General features: G+C 36.7%; 1 protein-coding gene across 1 annotated transcript; it reads right to left on the reverse strand.

The window, feature by feature from the left end:
• Window positions 1-3,076: 3,076 nt before the first annotated feature.
• LOC110105426 (inositol-tetrakisphosphate 1-kinase 1-like) lies at window positions 3,077-4,801 on the reverse strand. Its single transcript, XM_020834934.2, has 2 exons — window positions 4,666-4,801; window positions 3,077-4,590 (listed from the first exon to the last, which is right to left on the reverse strand). The coding sequence occupies exon 2, from the start codon at window positions 4,534-4,536 to the stop codon at window positions 3,493-3,495; it is 1,044 nt and encodes a 347-aa protein (XP_020690593.1). The 5' UTR covers window positions 4,537-4,590; window positions 4,666-4,801; the 3' UTR covers window positions 3,077-3,492.
• Between the last annotated feature and the right edge of the window lie 11,540 nt (window positions 4,802-16,341).

Raw genomic sequence — 16,341 nt, forward strand, 5'->3', positions numbered from 1 at the left:
ATAGTTTCCATAGAATTTGGACGAGCCATGATGTATTATTGCAGTCAATCTGATGTACAATACGATAATAATAAAAAGAAACATGTCTATAGCACTTGCAAGTGAAGCATTATATATGTTGCATATATTTTTTGTTTATTATCCCCGTGGACTGCATATGCAACTGCATCCTCGTGCACTTGATATTGTTGAGCAGAGCCTTGCATTGGGTACCCATACCCACACCCACCCATATACCCATCCATACCCAACGGGTCTGGGTGGATATGGGTACGCTCATAGCCTCATGAGTGGGTATGGGTATGGATGAGTACTCAACATCATGAGATAAACCAATTTACATTGTTAATCACCATATGTCGTATATTACTGCAATCCTCACTATGCAGTGTGAGACACTGAATTGTGTTGTGACCACAATAAATTCTAATATGCAAAGTTTGCAATCATAGCAAAGGGCAACAAACCTCAATGTCATCAGTCCATGATGAACTGCGTTTAAAAAGCATAAAAAATGGGTGAGTATGGGTGGGTACAACATCCTTAAAGTCACCATGGGTGGACATAGGTGGGCGAAGCCCGCTCGTGCAAAGCATGGGTATCCAATGGGTACCCAACTAGGATCCTATTTAAGACTTTATTGTTGAGTATAGTTTGTGTCGCAAGTCATTACAACTAACGAAGCAGTTCTCCAAAACACACATCTACAAAAGGAGAACGATCGTAGTTCATTAAATTGGAATGAACAGCTCAAACTCTAGATGAAATTTCATAAAAATTTGATCTATTTTGCTTTGTTTGAGAACCTCTTGAATAGCCAAAAGAGATTCAAAAGGTACTTTGGAGTAAATTATATCAACTAATATAGTTCATAAATTTTGAAGCTAAAAAAATAATCCTAAATTGAGGTCTCATTGGGTGCAATTAGCAATTTCATATTCTAATTGTAAATGACCAACTACTGGTTTAAATTTTTCATAAATACTCTCACATATCTTTGGCATGTCCTACATAGTCTAGATTAAGAACACTCGTCTAATCAACAAATCCTTAGATCCAAGTTATGACTTACATATTTCTTTGCTAATAAGCCAGTTTAAGTGATCTAAATGGTGCAGGATCACTCCTATCAATATGTCCCCATAATTCTTTTCCCATAACAAATAAATAAAATTGGTATTTTTATCTATAAGTTGCATGCCAAAAACATCCAAATTATTTTAAGTTATGTTTGCCATAGTTGATATGATATGCAAGGCCTCAAAATAGCAAGCCAAGAGATTATAAGACATTAGATCTGAACAGGCCTACAATAATCTAGAATAACATTATATGCTCTAAGAGCTAGTGTTGTAATTAATGGTTGGCAAATGAGCGAGCACAAACAAGCGAGCTAAGCTAATTGAGCTTTAGCAAAGCGCGATAGAGCAAGTGAGTGTAAGCTACACGGTAGGGCGAGCAATGGATATTATCGCCCTTTAAAGGATCCATTGTGGACTCGATAGCATAAGCAGAGCAAGATAACGGAAAAAAAGAGATCCACTGCTACCTAATAGTGCAAGGCAGCAAAAAAACTTGATGCACAGGCAAGTGATCCAAGTGCTAGAGTCGGAGAAACCAAGCAAAGATTGAACAATGCATTAGTCAGCGAAACCAATCAAACATTGAACAAGGCGAAATGCAGGTGTGCAAATTGCAAGTGATAGATCCTTGTGGATCTTCATGAAACCTTCACAATAAAAGATGAAGGTAAATCATTGTACATCTTGTGAAAGAAAGACGAAAAGATGAGATCCTCATGGTATTTTGATAAAAGAAGAAGACAGAGCAATTGCTCTCAGCCATAACAAACAAGGCCTGATGCACAAAATAAATTACCCTCCTCTAAAGGGTTTTATCATAATATAAAAAAGAGAAACAGTGCATACAAGCTAAAACATTTAGTAGATTGCTCAATCAGATAATCCAAAATAGAAAGCAATTAACTATTTACAACCATAGGAACTAATTATATAAATTTCTAGCCATAATTCATAGAGAGAAATCAATATAGTAGTTGATTCATATTATTCTTTTCTTTTATTCTACAAATTTTGTTGACATGAACCTCATTCATCCATACCCTTTCAGACAACTACTACTACATGCCTATTTGCTTTGCAGAAATGCCTCTTCTGCACAAACAAAATGTCTACCAAATAAAAGGAATTAACCTCTTTGCACTACTCTAAATTAAAAAAATATTGTTATCGTAAGATTTTGCTTGGTGTAAAGTGATTCGCCACTTAATAACAAAGCATACATAAACAATGTAAAATTCATATGGATTTTATTAACTTTGTACCACTTTGCAATACAACAAATCAGCACATACATCATCATCGCCATCATTACCCTTATCCCAAATACTTGGGTAGGATTTATCAGACCTTGTCCATTGATTCACGCATAGTAATGTGCGTGGTGATAGCTCTATTTTATGCAGCTCTTTTCACAAACTCTAGTCAAATTACATTTGGTTGGCCGTTTTTCCTTCACATGCCTTAAAACCAATTCTGCATCACTGGTGCATCTTTTCCACTTCATTATGCATGCTCCAATTGTCTGTCTAATTTCAATAACACTGTTTTGAAAAGTTTTTTATCCTAGAAGCTCTTAAATACAATCAATTCACAATTTCTTCTACTTAAGTCACTCTTAACTCAAATATTAAGGTCGGCTTTATGAATCCTTCTCCTTTCATTATCTTTACTCCTCCAAAATCCTTCCCTAAAAATTGATTCCACTCAACTTGTGTCTAATAACAAACCAAATATGAAATCTTAGAAGCAAGTGCAAACAATAGAAGTGAGAAAAAAAAAAAAAAAGCGAGATTAGAAGGCAGCACATAGTGATAACTGTACTTCGATACATTTACATAAAAGCATGAGACCCACAACAAAGAATAAAGTTAAATTTCCAGTAACTTCTTAATAGATGAAAAGAAACATCAGTAGTTAAAGATAAAAATATCTATTGTGCAGCATTTAAGAAATAAGTTCCCACCCATACGTTAACACATATCAAAGCAGCAATCAACAAAACAATATCAATTCCATTTGCTTCCTCAAATGCAAACAGATAATAAATCATAAAGGCAGCGGTAATAAAAACATGGCACTATAGATGCCATGTTTCAGGCCTCAGACAGCTTGAAGCAGTGCAAATCTTTCAAACTTACCTCTAGAATTGATAAAATGTTACGTATTCCAAAATTAGGGAGAAAAAATACCTATCATCAGCATAGTGAAGAATGTACACTCTGGTTAACAACCAATGTATCCATCAAGAAAGAAATAGTCAAAAACCAATTAAACTATGGATTCCATCAAGCATGACAACGCCAACCGCATTTAGAATGCTCCTACCTTCTCTTTCAAAATATTGAGAAATTTATCTTTTAGACTCCTGAGGAGAACTGAGATATCAGAAGCCTGAGGCATTCCCCGGGCTTCATCTTTCGCTCTCAACATCCTTTGTGCCACCACAATAGGTGCGACTCAGAAGCTTCATCTCATTTCCCTTGCCTTCAACAGTTGAATCCGCACCATCTTCCGCTGACTTCTTATTAACAACATTGCAAAAGAAATCTGTCAAGACCGTCTCATAAGATGGCATCTTCGCGTAACCAGGAAAGTAGTTAATGTCAATCACGTAGTAATGGTTCCCAGCCTTAGAATCTCTTATGATGTCAAAATTAAAAAGATGCAATCTCATAGCCTGCCGCAATCCTCTCGCAATATCCGTCAATAAACTCAGCGGTGGCATTTCAGCCTCCAGTTGCAAGCTCTCATAGTACTCCTCATTGTTCCTGTTCTGTGTCGTCATGTTTGACACCTGAGAAAAGGACAACGAACCCTCAGTGCTATCCAAGTTTTCCAAGGAAACATCCGGAAGAGACTTCCGCTTCACGCACTTGACATAGTCTCCAACCACGTAGACCTTAAAGATGACCCCGCCGTGATTTACAAACTCCTGAAGAACGAGCGGCGGCTTCAACTTCAGAAGCCCAGCGCGGTGGTAAACCAGAGACATCTTATGGGATTTTGCGCTACCATCGGCCACGAGGGGCTTCGCGATGACAGGGAATCTCAGGGCACCGACGGCACCATAATCGGAGAGAGCCATGGAGTCGTAGACAACGATCTGGCTGGGGATTCCGAAAGTTTCCTTCTCCTGAGGAATCTCGAGCTCAGAGACGACCTGGAGCATCGAGATCCGATTGTGGAGCCGCTCAATGGCGTCCGGCGGATCAATGATGGGGAGCGAGGGATTCTTAAAAGCATAATCTCTAAGCTGCGCCTTCCATTCCTCGCCATAGAACTTATGAAGCACACAATCAAAGGGCCCCTGGACCGAGAGAGGGCGATCAGTGTCGATAGGAACGAGATCGATGCCGCGTGTACAGGCAAGGTTCACGAGCGAAGGCTGGATGAAGCTCTGCTTCTTCTTGGGGGCCAGCGCGTAGCCTACTGTAAACCTCCGCGATTCCTCCATTCGGATGTCAATAATCCGTGAAGAGACGCGAATTCCTCCTCGATCTCAAATAACCTGCAATAAGAAGTGGCATTTTAGGACACCAATCCAACGAGAATTTATAGTTCTATTTCTTGAGGTAGACTTTACCAGGTAAGAAACATAGAGTGGGAAGGAGAAGGCTAGGGTTTCTGTTATCACGAATATCGGATCGGATAAAGGAACCGAGAACAGTTCGCAGGAGAGAGGAAGTAGTTGTAATTAAAGATAACGTTATATATAACTTCGGTTCCGTCACCGCGCCGACTGTCAGCGGTTCAGGGTGATTGATGAACGGCACGTGTCATTTCATAGGCATATTAGGGATAATTTTTGTACTGTTTTTAAAACAATTTTTTATATAAAAATTTTAATTTTTAAATTAAAAATTTATTTTAAAAAATAATAAAAAATTATCCCAAACGAAGCTACAGAGAACAAGAGGAAGATGCATCATAAGCCCATCTTTGTCAGGTTGAGAACTTATGCTACCAACTAAGAGTTTTGAAATTTGAGTTTTGTGTATGTGATGTGTGTATGAATCTGTCTTAATTAGCCTAAATGTCCAAAAAAAAAGACAAGTCCAAGCGAGTTGTCAGATTTATGGTTCTAAAAATTGACGGGATCAATGCACAAAGAGAAGGCAGAGCCCTTTCCTTCACTAATAGAAAAAAAAATACATTGCACAAAATATAACTACATTCAAAAATAATAATATGAGCCGAGAGCTCTAGATAAATATCAGCAAAGCTCGTTACAACATCAAATCATCTAAAGTTATGAAGTGTAAGCATTTAGAAATCACCTAAAATTTATTTGGCTAAAATGATATTATCAATGGATATTCTATTTTAAATAAATTTTAATTGGCTAGGTTGAATGATGTAAGACATGATGGATTTGAGTGGAGTAGCTATGATTTTATCAATAATTTTGTAAAAAGTATTGCATAATGAAATGGGTGTAGTTAGATAAATTGTTGGTATGGTGCAACTTAGGTATAAGAGCAATTCCTATGGCTTTAAACTTTTGGAATGTAACATTTTGAAAAAAAAAGTGTTTGACCACAGCACATACATGCTTGAAAATAGCCTCTGAAGCAATAGCATAGAAATTAAAATTAAAGCCATCAGGACCAGAGGTTGCAGATTTGGATGAGGAAAATTTTATTTTATTTTATTTTATTTTTATTTCTTTATTAGAAATTGGTGTCCTGAGAGAAGAAACAAGATGCTGAGGTATTTATTTCCAGTAGGGAGGGCTGGCCTGCCAATGATAGGTTTAGGAGAGTTAAAGAGCTTCAAGTAATATTTGATAGTCGCATCAACATGCCAGCTTAATTGGTGAAGGAACCTAAGGGATGTTAAGTTCTCTAATGCAATTATTATTATTTTTTCCTCCCTTTGATTTTCCCATAAAGAAATTTCAAACCTTCTTCACCTTGTTCAAGACATTTAGTTTTTTTTTTTTTCCTTTGAATTATCCAAGAGGGCCAAAGCATTGTAGGATATAGAGAGCTTATCAGTCATATTCTTTGCTTTAATGTTTAAAGACTAATTTAGAGGGTCTAGATTAAGAAGGTTAAAGCAATCCAACTGCTGATTTTCCATATCAAAATGTTAAATCAATCCAACTATGATTTTTCATATTAGAGATGGCAGAGGAAAGATATGTGAAAGTGGACTATTTTCTAGCTTTTATAACAATTTTAAGCTTATGTAAGTTATTGTAGAAGGAAATAATCGGGTCTCCAAAAATACCTTCAAAGAAAATAGTATGGAGAAGATCCCAAAAAGGGGGCAGCTTAGACATGTAATTTTTGCATACAAACCTATGCTTACTTTTGCTAGGAGTGTTGTCATTAGTGATTAAAGATGAGTGGCCAAAACATTGTGACTATTTATCCTCAAGCCAATATTCATTAACAAGAACCCTATCCAATTTGATGTTGATCGAATTATACTTCAGTTATTAAACTAGGTATATGTAAGCCCCAAAAAACTAAATCAAAATGCCAATTTCAAAATCAAGCTATTTAATTCTCAAAATTTGTTTATATATAACGGGTTACATCCCACTTTTCAACATTGGATCTGCAATAATTAAAGTCACCCATGACCACCTATGGAGAGCAAGATTGAATATCAAAATTCTTGACAACATTCCATAACAGTACTCTTACAAGAGGCATTTTCAGGCAAATGTAAAAGAAGTTGTTATCTAAAGTAAGCAAAATCTAGAGAATACTTAAAAGTTTAGTTTTTTTTTTTCCTCTTTTTTTTTTTTTTTACTTTTTCCAATCAGACATATTCTTTGCTTTAATGTTTAAAGGCTAATTTAGAGGGTCTAGATTAAGAAGGTTAAAACAATCCAACTGCTGATTTTCCATATAAAATGTTAAATCAATCCAACTATGATTTTTCATATCAGAGATGGCAGAGGAAAGATATGTGAAAGTGGACTATTTTCTAGCTTTTATAGCAATTTTAAGCTTATGTAAGTTACTGTAGAAGGAAATAATCGGATCTCCAGAAATACCTTCAGAAAAAATAGTATGGAGAAGATCCCAAAAAGGGGGCAGCTTAGACATGTACTTTTTGTATACGAACCTATGCTTGCTTTTGGTAGGAGTGTTGGCATTAGTGATTAAAGATAAGTGGTCAAAACATTGGTACAATTTATCCTCAAGCCATTCTACGTTAACAAGAACCCTATCCAATTTGATGTGGATCGGATTATCCTTCAATTATTAAACTAGGTATATGTAAGCCCCAAAAAAACTAAATCAAAATGCCAGTTTCGAACAACAAGCTATTTAATTCCCAAAATTTGTTGATATATAAAGGGTCACGTCCCACTTTTCAACATTGAATTTGCAATAGTTAAAGTCACCCGTGACTACCCATGGAGAGCTAGATAGAATATCAAATTCTTGACAACATTCCATGACAGTACTCTTACAAGCGACATTTTCAAGCAAATGCGAAAGAAGTTGTTGTCTAAATAAAGCAAAATCTAGAGAATACTAAAAATTTTAGTTTAGTTTTTGTCAACTTTTTTAATTTTTCAAAATTATTAAAGTTCTATCTTATATAAATTCTATCCTATTTTATAAATGAAATGAAACTCTACTTTCAAAATTTTCTAAAAGAAATAAAAAGAAAACTTATAATAATTAAAAGAACTCTTTTATTTACAAACAATTTCATTTGTTGTGTCCTAGAACATTCGTGGCTGTAGAGAGATATAATGTTTAGCATCTAAACTTTATATGAAGATCTAGCACACAAATAAATAATAGAGAGGATGCAAGAATCATAAGAGACACCAAATTTTTTTACGTGAAAAAACCTGAAAAGAGGAAAAACTATGAGGTCTTACCCAGTTGAAAAGAATCTAGTAGTGTTTGTTGTTAATTACAACTAATACCCTTTCGGGGGGGAAGGCATTGGCTCATTGTAAAAAATATACATCATATTGCTTAACAAGGGTTGGAAGAATTCAATGATATGAGAGTTATTCTCAAGTGAACACTTGCTTGTTCGTTTGGTCAGTAGGATTGTAGTCGGGCAAAGGTAGTTAAAAAGATCGTTGTTAGGGGCGACGGAGGTCGGAGGGATCGTAGTAGGTGGACAATGTAGGTCAAAGGGACCATAATTGGTGGGTGACGTAGGTCGGAGGGACTGTAGCTAATGGGTGGCGGTGGTCGAAGGGACTGTAGTTGGTGGAAGATGCTAGTAGGAGGGACAATCGTCGAAGGGTGACGATGGTCGAAGGGACCGTAGTTGGTGGGCAATGGTGGTCAAAAGAGTCATAGTAGACAGGCGAAGGTGGTCCGATGGATCGGACTCAATTGGCGATGGTGGTAAGAGAAATTGTAGTCAATGAGCTTCGGTGATTAGTGGGATTGTAGTATGTCGGCGTCAGTGATCAGAGGAATCGTATGCAGTGGATATTAGTCGGTGGACGATAGTGGTCAAAGGGCTTGTAGTTAGCATGCAATGGTGGTTAGACGGACCATAGTCGACGTGCGATGGTGGTCAGAGGGACCTCAATCGATGGGTGATGAAGATCACATGGACTATAGTCAGAAGACGATGGTCGGAGGGACCGTGGTCGAATAGCGATCCATGATGGTCTAAAGGACCATAGTCGATGGGCAACGGTGATCTAAGTGGTGTGTTGATGCTAGCCATGCAGAGATCCGATAGTGATTGGCAGATAGGTGGTGGTCTAATGGAGGGTAGGCAACCAAGTGGAGATCCAATGGTGGTTGGCAGACGGGCAGTGGTTGAATGATGTTCGACGGAAGTTTATCAACGATGGTGCCTAGGAGGAACTCTAGGATTCTTGAAGCCTCATAGCTCTCTTCAATTTCGAGCCAAAAAGGTCCCCTCATGAAGAGTGCATGGGCCTGTTTATAAATTATTGTGAGTGACATGCTCTATAATTATGGAGAGATCTAGGACAACATTGGAGTAGTGAATCAGATGGCTCATATCAATTACCTCGATCGTAGAACATTCATCAAGTATTTGAGTGGCATAATGATGTTGAAATTTAAGTGATCTTGGGCTCGTTGGATTTTTCTCATCGAGACGCTCGATTCAACTATAAGCATGCAAAATTTGGATATCATTTGGTCTTCCTACTTATGTTTTAAAGCTTCCAAATATGCTTCAATCCCTTGATTTGGGCTCGAATTGGACCGAGTAGTGACTTTGGGTTCATTTCTTCGAGACGTTCAATTTGACTATAAGTTTGCTGAAATTAGAGTTCGGATGGTCCCAATTTTAATTTTGAAAATTTTTAACTTGAATATGTCTTGAGATTGTGCTTGATCAAGCCAATTTATCATGGCATATCAACTATCTTTATAAAAAGTTATTGCTAGCACAAACTCTAACCAGCTCCAACTGATCTTTAAATGAGAGAACTACTAAGTACATCTCAAAATAATTTTCTTAGGAGCTTTGATTCAATTGCATTTTTAACATGTGAGTTTTGATTTTTTAAATGTTTCATTGAGAATATAATAAAATCATATTATATTTTTGAGAAATTTGAAACTCGTATTTTAATTTAACTTTGATGTACTCTAAAATCATCCAATTCAAATAATTTCAATATGCATTGTATTTTGCTCTTCGCTTGGCCAACTCTATGCAAGGCTCAAGACCTAACGCACCAATCTCATCAACCTGACTTGACTTGTGACCCTCCCTTTTCAAGCCCATGACCATGACTACTTTGGGCCTTTGGCCATCTTCTTCATTATTGCTTTAAAGCAAGTCATGAATGATCATTGTTCTTTTGAAGCCTCATGAACACGGCAAATTATTACGTCTGGTGTCTGGATTCGTTGGGATTCGTCGTTCGGACACCAATCCAGACGTGTCACGTCACCAAAATATATCAGGTCCCAGTATATTTGGGTGACGTGGCGCGTCTGGATTGGATGTCCGAACGTCCGGTGACCGGATGTAATAATTCGCCCATGAACACATGACATCACTAATTGACCCACTCTCTCCTCATAAGGCAGGACCTCATTATTGAAGATCCCACACGATGACTTCTATCAATATTTAGTTTTAATGAGCAACATGCAACATATTCTATTCCATAAAAATATGATTTAATTTACAAGCAACCAAACATAACAAAATTAAACTCAAGAATTTTTTTTACATCTAACCCAACACAAAGTATTTCAAATACATTAACTTTATTTTATGTTATATTTAGAATATAGCTAATTTTCAAACAATTGCAACCAAACAACCCCTCAGTGAATGAATTATTGATCCAATGGTTAAGTGATAAGGTTGTTTTTCAAAGGTTATAGGTTGGAGTCATATATTTTCTGATTTATTTATCACTCACATTTTCCAACATGAAATAAACACCGCCATATATTTTTATTTGTTTAAATATCCTCTAACATATTTTTTGGATCATAATATCTCATAAATGTAAAGTGAATTAAATGAGATATATAAGTTGGAGCTTTAGTAATGTGAGCCCAATATGGTTGTTACCACAGCATCGAGGAATAAAGCTATCGGAGGATTCTAATTAGATCAAGTGATCGAAGGAGATGAAACGATCGATATTGATGTGGTGTGGGAAAGTGGGTTTTAGTAATCGATGGAATCGTTAGGGTGGTGTTTGGTAGCAAGCATTTCCTAGGTAAAGTGGGAGAATCTCATGCGGGTAAAGTAGATGAATCTCTCGCGAATGAAGCTCACAAACCTCATGGGTTATTGTTATATTAGATAAGACAACCCCTAATAGGATATAAAGAGATATTGTTGATCTCGCCTCGGAGGAAAAAGGCAACCAATGGTGAGCATAGGCACAAGCGTGTGCTTTGGGGGAAGAAGATGGTGCTAATTTGTTGTACCTTGGTGCAAATCATGAAATTTGGTTCAAACTTAGTTTGACTAACTATAGTCAAACTAAGTTTGAACTATTTTAAACAAATTTTAAATGATTTGTAACCTTAATGAGTAGTCTATTAATATAAGAGGTTATCCAATAGGTTATTCCATTCCAAAAATATTTTGGAATATATTTGTCAAAATAAAAATACAATAGAGATATTAGTCCAAAATAATGTATTATGAGAGATAACAAGTCAAAATTTCCTTCTCTTATTTTTTTGGGAGATTTCATACATACCACTTAAACGTCATATTTAGATATCTCGCGTCAAAAATCTCTTATTTACTTATAAAAGAAAAAAAAAATCTTTAACATCTCAAAATTACCACTTTATCATCTTTGTCTACCGATTTCATGAAATCCATTTTTTCTCTCCTACAACTTCACAGCTCTTATTAGTCATAAAGCATAACTTACCTATCTATCTTCAATGCAAAATATTCTATCCTAACCAACCCTTTATTGTCAACCTTTTTCTCATAAATTTTTGTGGCATCATTTCGTCTTGCCATGTGCTTAACGATTTGCTTCAAACATTTGGGTTGTTTGACGAGTTTCCCCATAGAGATCAACACTTACATTCTTTGCTTTTAGCATTATTTTCAAAATGACCTTATTCTTGATACTAATTCATGAGGTTAAATTGCTAATCCATAAAATGAAGTTAGGAATGCAACATATGAAATGAAATATGCAAGAAGACAAACATTTTAAGACATGGTTAGGACTTAAGAGGAATCTTTAGCCTATAAATTTTTTAATTAAAATTATGATAGCAATCCTAATTGCAATCATAACTATGATTACTCTTTTATTTAAGTCCTTTTTATTATGAAATAAAGTTTAAAATATTGTTAATGTAACTCGAAATATGAGTGTTTGAAGTACAGTCTTGTTATTAATATAGTTATTATGTTATGTCTGATTGTGAAAGATCTTGTTAATGCTGAAAAACATGTTTGAAAACTTGCATATTGAAAGCCACATGCAATTAAAGAAATGAAAATAAATATGTATATTCTCAAACATTTAATATCAAAACTCTTGAGATCTTTTAAAAAATATGCATAATGAATATACTACAACTCACCGCTTATGCGATGTTTCCAAACTTAAGGTGTTGAAAAAAATATAACATCTCCGCTTAAATTAGAAAATAAGAATATTCATGCTATAGTCTTATAATGCAAAATGGCATCTCCACTTAATTGAACTCTAGAACATAGACAATAATGAAACCAAATATTCAAGCAAGGTTTAATTCAAATAAACTTCAATGAAATCAATATAATATAAGATTACAATTTATGTTATGGGTTTTATAATTTAAGTAAAGAAAGTCAAATATGTTACATGTTTCACTATACTTAATACTAGTGATATACAAAATAAAAAAACTTGTTATTGAAAATGTAAAATGAAACACAATATCCAACTAAGAAAGGTGCTAATGACACACTATAGGGAGAATGATTAGCTAAATTATTTTCCTCCACGTATGCATATTCCTATATGTAACCAATAATTGTTTCCCAAAGATGATGATCCTGTATTTCTAGCATGGCCTGCCTCTTTTGAGATATTGATGTCAGGTTCTGGAAGCTAATAGTGGGCTTCCTTAAGTCTCTCTAGCTTTGTTCTTACCACTCCTTTTTTATGCTAAGTCATCCTTAAACTCACACAATGCTTGGCTAAAGAGCAAAGCTAGAGAGAGAAAATGGGAAAGCTTCACTATTATGAGAAAACTTCCTACATGAAGACTTTTTTAGGAGTTGGACGAATTAGGGGAGAAGCGGGAGATTGGAGAGTTGGTTATAAATGAAGGGGGAGGGTCCTATTTATAGTTGTCCTCATATGCTTAAGAATATTCTAGAGTTCCCTCCAAAATACAGGAGTGTGAAGTTCTCTAGAATACTCCACATCATTATTCCCTATTCTTACAATACTTATATTATATATTCTAGAGAGTTCTAGAGTATCATATAATACTCTCCAAGTATCCAAACCATTTTAGAACATTCTAGAGTATTCTAAAATCTTCTGAAAAAACTCAAAGTCTTTACATAACCTTCCAGGACCTTCCAAAATCTTATGGAATCTTTCAGAGCCTTTTAGAAGCTTTTATAACCTTCCATGTTCTTCCAGAACCTTTCAATGATATGTGACTCCATTTAGAAATGGTTCTGACTTTTTGTCCCTAACTCGACATATCACGCCCAAGGGGTTTGGCCAAACCTTTAGGTCAAACATTTGAGTGTGACACTCTCCCCCGCCTATTCTCACAATGTCTCATTGCGAGCCTTCCAGAATCCATGTCGAAGGTCCTTGGATTGCCACATATCCATCCTGTATATTTGGCTCCATCGGTCCTTTGCCTTTTCCTCATGATTGGATTCATCTTCACCTGCTGGAGCATTAAGTACTTGGGACCTTGGGTTGGCTTCCTCGTCCACAGTTTGTGCATCAAGGACTTGGGATCTTGCCTTCTATATTGGTGCCTCCTCGTGCTACTCCTCTGGCAAGACATTAGAAGGAACTTCAAAGACTTCTGTCATCCATGCTGGCAAGCCTTCATCGTGTGCCTTTAAATCACCTCCTTGAGTTAGATGGCCATCCCCAACCCTTAGAATGTCTTCCAATACTTGCAACTCATCGCCGTTTGGAGTTGTCTCCCTTTTGTTCTTGATCCCATATCATCCGCGTAGCATCCACCTGATCACCACTCTCACCATTCATCACCCCTTGACGCTTGGCTTCGAGCATTGAGGCTATCTTAGGACAATGTCTTGCCCAATAAGGTCCTACACAAACAAAGCATATATTATGAATCCTTCTTCGCTCCTTGGCTTGCTCATCCCATTTTCCATTGCCCCACGCGATGTCCTAGTAAGCCTCCTCCTTACCTTGTCCAATTTGCCTCTCTTGTTGCTCTAGCCCAGACACATTGTGTTCTTCCCATTAGCAATTGTGGCCAGTAGTGGTAGCTCTGCCAAGGCATGACTACAATCTTTATGTAGGTCCCTAACTCGAGTTAGCATCAAGTTGAGCTCCCTCTTGAGTTCTTCATGCACTGTCACCTTATTCATCAAGGATTTATAAGTTGAGACACCCTGTCTCTTCTCGCAGCCTGGATGGTGGAACCTCTTTTCACTAGGTTACTCCCATCTTCACCTTTGTGATCCATCTTGGCCCCTATGTCATTTGCAACCTCTATCCGTCGAGGTACATGTATACTGAAACTATAGATCCTCTCTTTGGACTTCCCCCATGGCTTGGATGTTAGATCACGCCGCTCATCCATTCCTTGACTTCCCCTTGAAGACCCCACACTTTCCATACCAACCTTGCCTCCTCTTGGCCTTGTGTCTTGCCCTGGGATTGAACCTGCTCTAATGCCACTTGTCATCGAGAGACATTCCTTAAATCTCCCGTGCGGCCTTAACATTCCTTCATTGTACTAAATCAACCTTAAACTCACACAATGCTTCGTAAACGAGCAAAGCTAGAGAGAGTAAATGGGAAAGCTTCATTATTATTAGAAAACTTCTTATAATAGTAGGAGTTTTTGAGGAGTTGGAGGGATTAGGAGAGATGTGGGAGATTGGGGAGTTTGTTACAAATGAAGGGAAAGGGGTCCTATTTATAGCCCTCCTCCCATTCCTAAGAATATTCTAGAGTTCCCTCAAAAGTACATGAGTGTGGGGTTCTTTAGAATACTCCTCATCTTTCTCTATCCTTACAATACTTATATTACAATATTCTGGAGAGTTCTAGAGTGTCCTATAATACTCTCCAAGTATCCACACCATTCTAGAACATTCTAGAGTACTCTAGAATCTTCTAGACAACTCTAGGCTTTCTAGAACCTTCCAAGATATTTTGGAATCTTTCAAAATCTTCTAGAATATTCTAGAACCTTCAATATTCTTCCAGAACCTTTCAATGTCATGTGACCCCATTTAGGAATGGTTCTAAAGGACTTTTGTGGCCTCAACTCGACATGTCACACCCAAGGAGTATGGCCAAACCTCTAGGTCAAACATTTGGGTGTGACTCTAAGCTATGTTGCGGCCTTGTAAGCGGAATTAACATCCTAGAAGAGTGACCAAATGGTATTCATGTCAAGTTTGTGATGCATAGCTTGACATGAATTGTATCGTTCAACCCACAAATATAACAAGCTACTAGTATTTTGGTCTGGCTTTGATTGCCCCAAGCGCCAAGTCAATGAAACTCCTCAGTGCATGTGCTAAAAAAATGAGAACCTTGTGAACATCTTTGGCACTAAAGATACACTAATTGTTCGTAGTCCATCAGAAGAAATTGTCCACGCATCAATTGCTTCAACTTGGGTCAAGTCTTGATTTTATTCCTACCCTAATGATGACATGCTTGGGCCAATTAGCTCCACCATGCATCCGCTCTATGCATTAACTTGTGAGGGCAATACTTAACTTATTTCTCTTAAGGAATATACATGTATTTGAAGAAATCTTCCACCTATGGTCCCAATCGAGATAGTCCTCCACATAAAGGTGGAGTCAAAATATGAAATATTGATTTGAACTTTGAATGCGTTGTAGTTGCGGTCTTGTAGGGTGAGATGAGGTGGGAACAAGTTTACAAAAAGGGCATAAATCTAAAACGAAAAACATTTATCTCATTACGAACGGTTATCCACATGAATCATTTTTATCCATTATCATATTAAGAGTCAAACAATAATAACCATTCTAAAAAAAGGTATATTACATTTGATATGGTATGAAACAACAATCTGATTAAGATTATATAGTTTATCTTCGAATCGATGAAGCCCTGCGTGCCAATCAATTGGATCCATGAAGATGCCATAGATCTCCATTAGTCATTGCGTTGTTGACAATTACTAGTATGGGTGCTAGATTTGCCAGTATGTTTGTCAAATTGGGAAGATCGCCATTTCTAAAGTGTTGAAGCTATAAAGCCAAACCTCCCGAAAAAGATGTTGAAAACCATTGCTAAGAGTATCCAACTTAAGCTCAAGGGTAGAGCGAGATTTCCAGAGGGAGATTCAGCTACAATCACCATTGCCAATCAAATCGAGATATTGCGGCCATAAGGATCAACACGAAGAAGACGAAGCAAAAACAACAAAAAGGTAGCGGTCTATGGCAGATAATATTTTTTGATAAAAAGCTAAATAATCATCATAATCAGTTGTGGCCTATTATCCCCTTTAACCACTATAGACAAACAACAAATGGAAAATCTAATACTAACTTGATGTATAATTTAGTAACTAAGGACAATAAAAAGCTGCGGAAAAAAAAAATAGGAAAATAGAGTTATAGGTCGGTA

The sequence above is a fragment of the Dendrobium catenatum genome, unplaced genomic scaffold (assembly GCF_001605985.2).
Source record: "Dendrobium catenatum unplaced genomic scaffold, ASM160598v2 fragScaff_scaffold_1122, whole genome shotgun sequence".
NCBI lineage: Eukaryota > Viridiplantae > Streptophyta > Magnoliopsida > Asparagales > Orchidaceae > Dendrobium > Dendrobium catenatum.

Coding starts and splice junctions, on each gene's coding strand:
- LOC110105426 (XM_020834934.2), bottom strand. CDS start 4,536: ATGGAGGAATCGCGGAGGTTTACAGTAGGCTACGCGCTGGCCCCCAAG.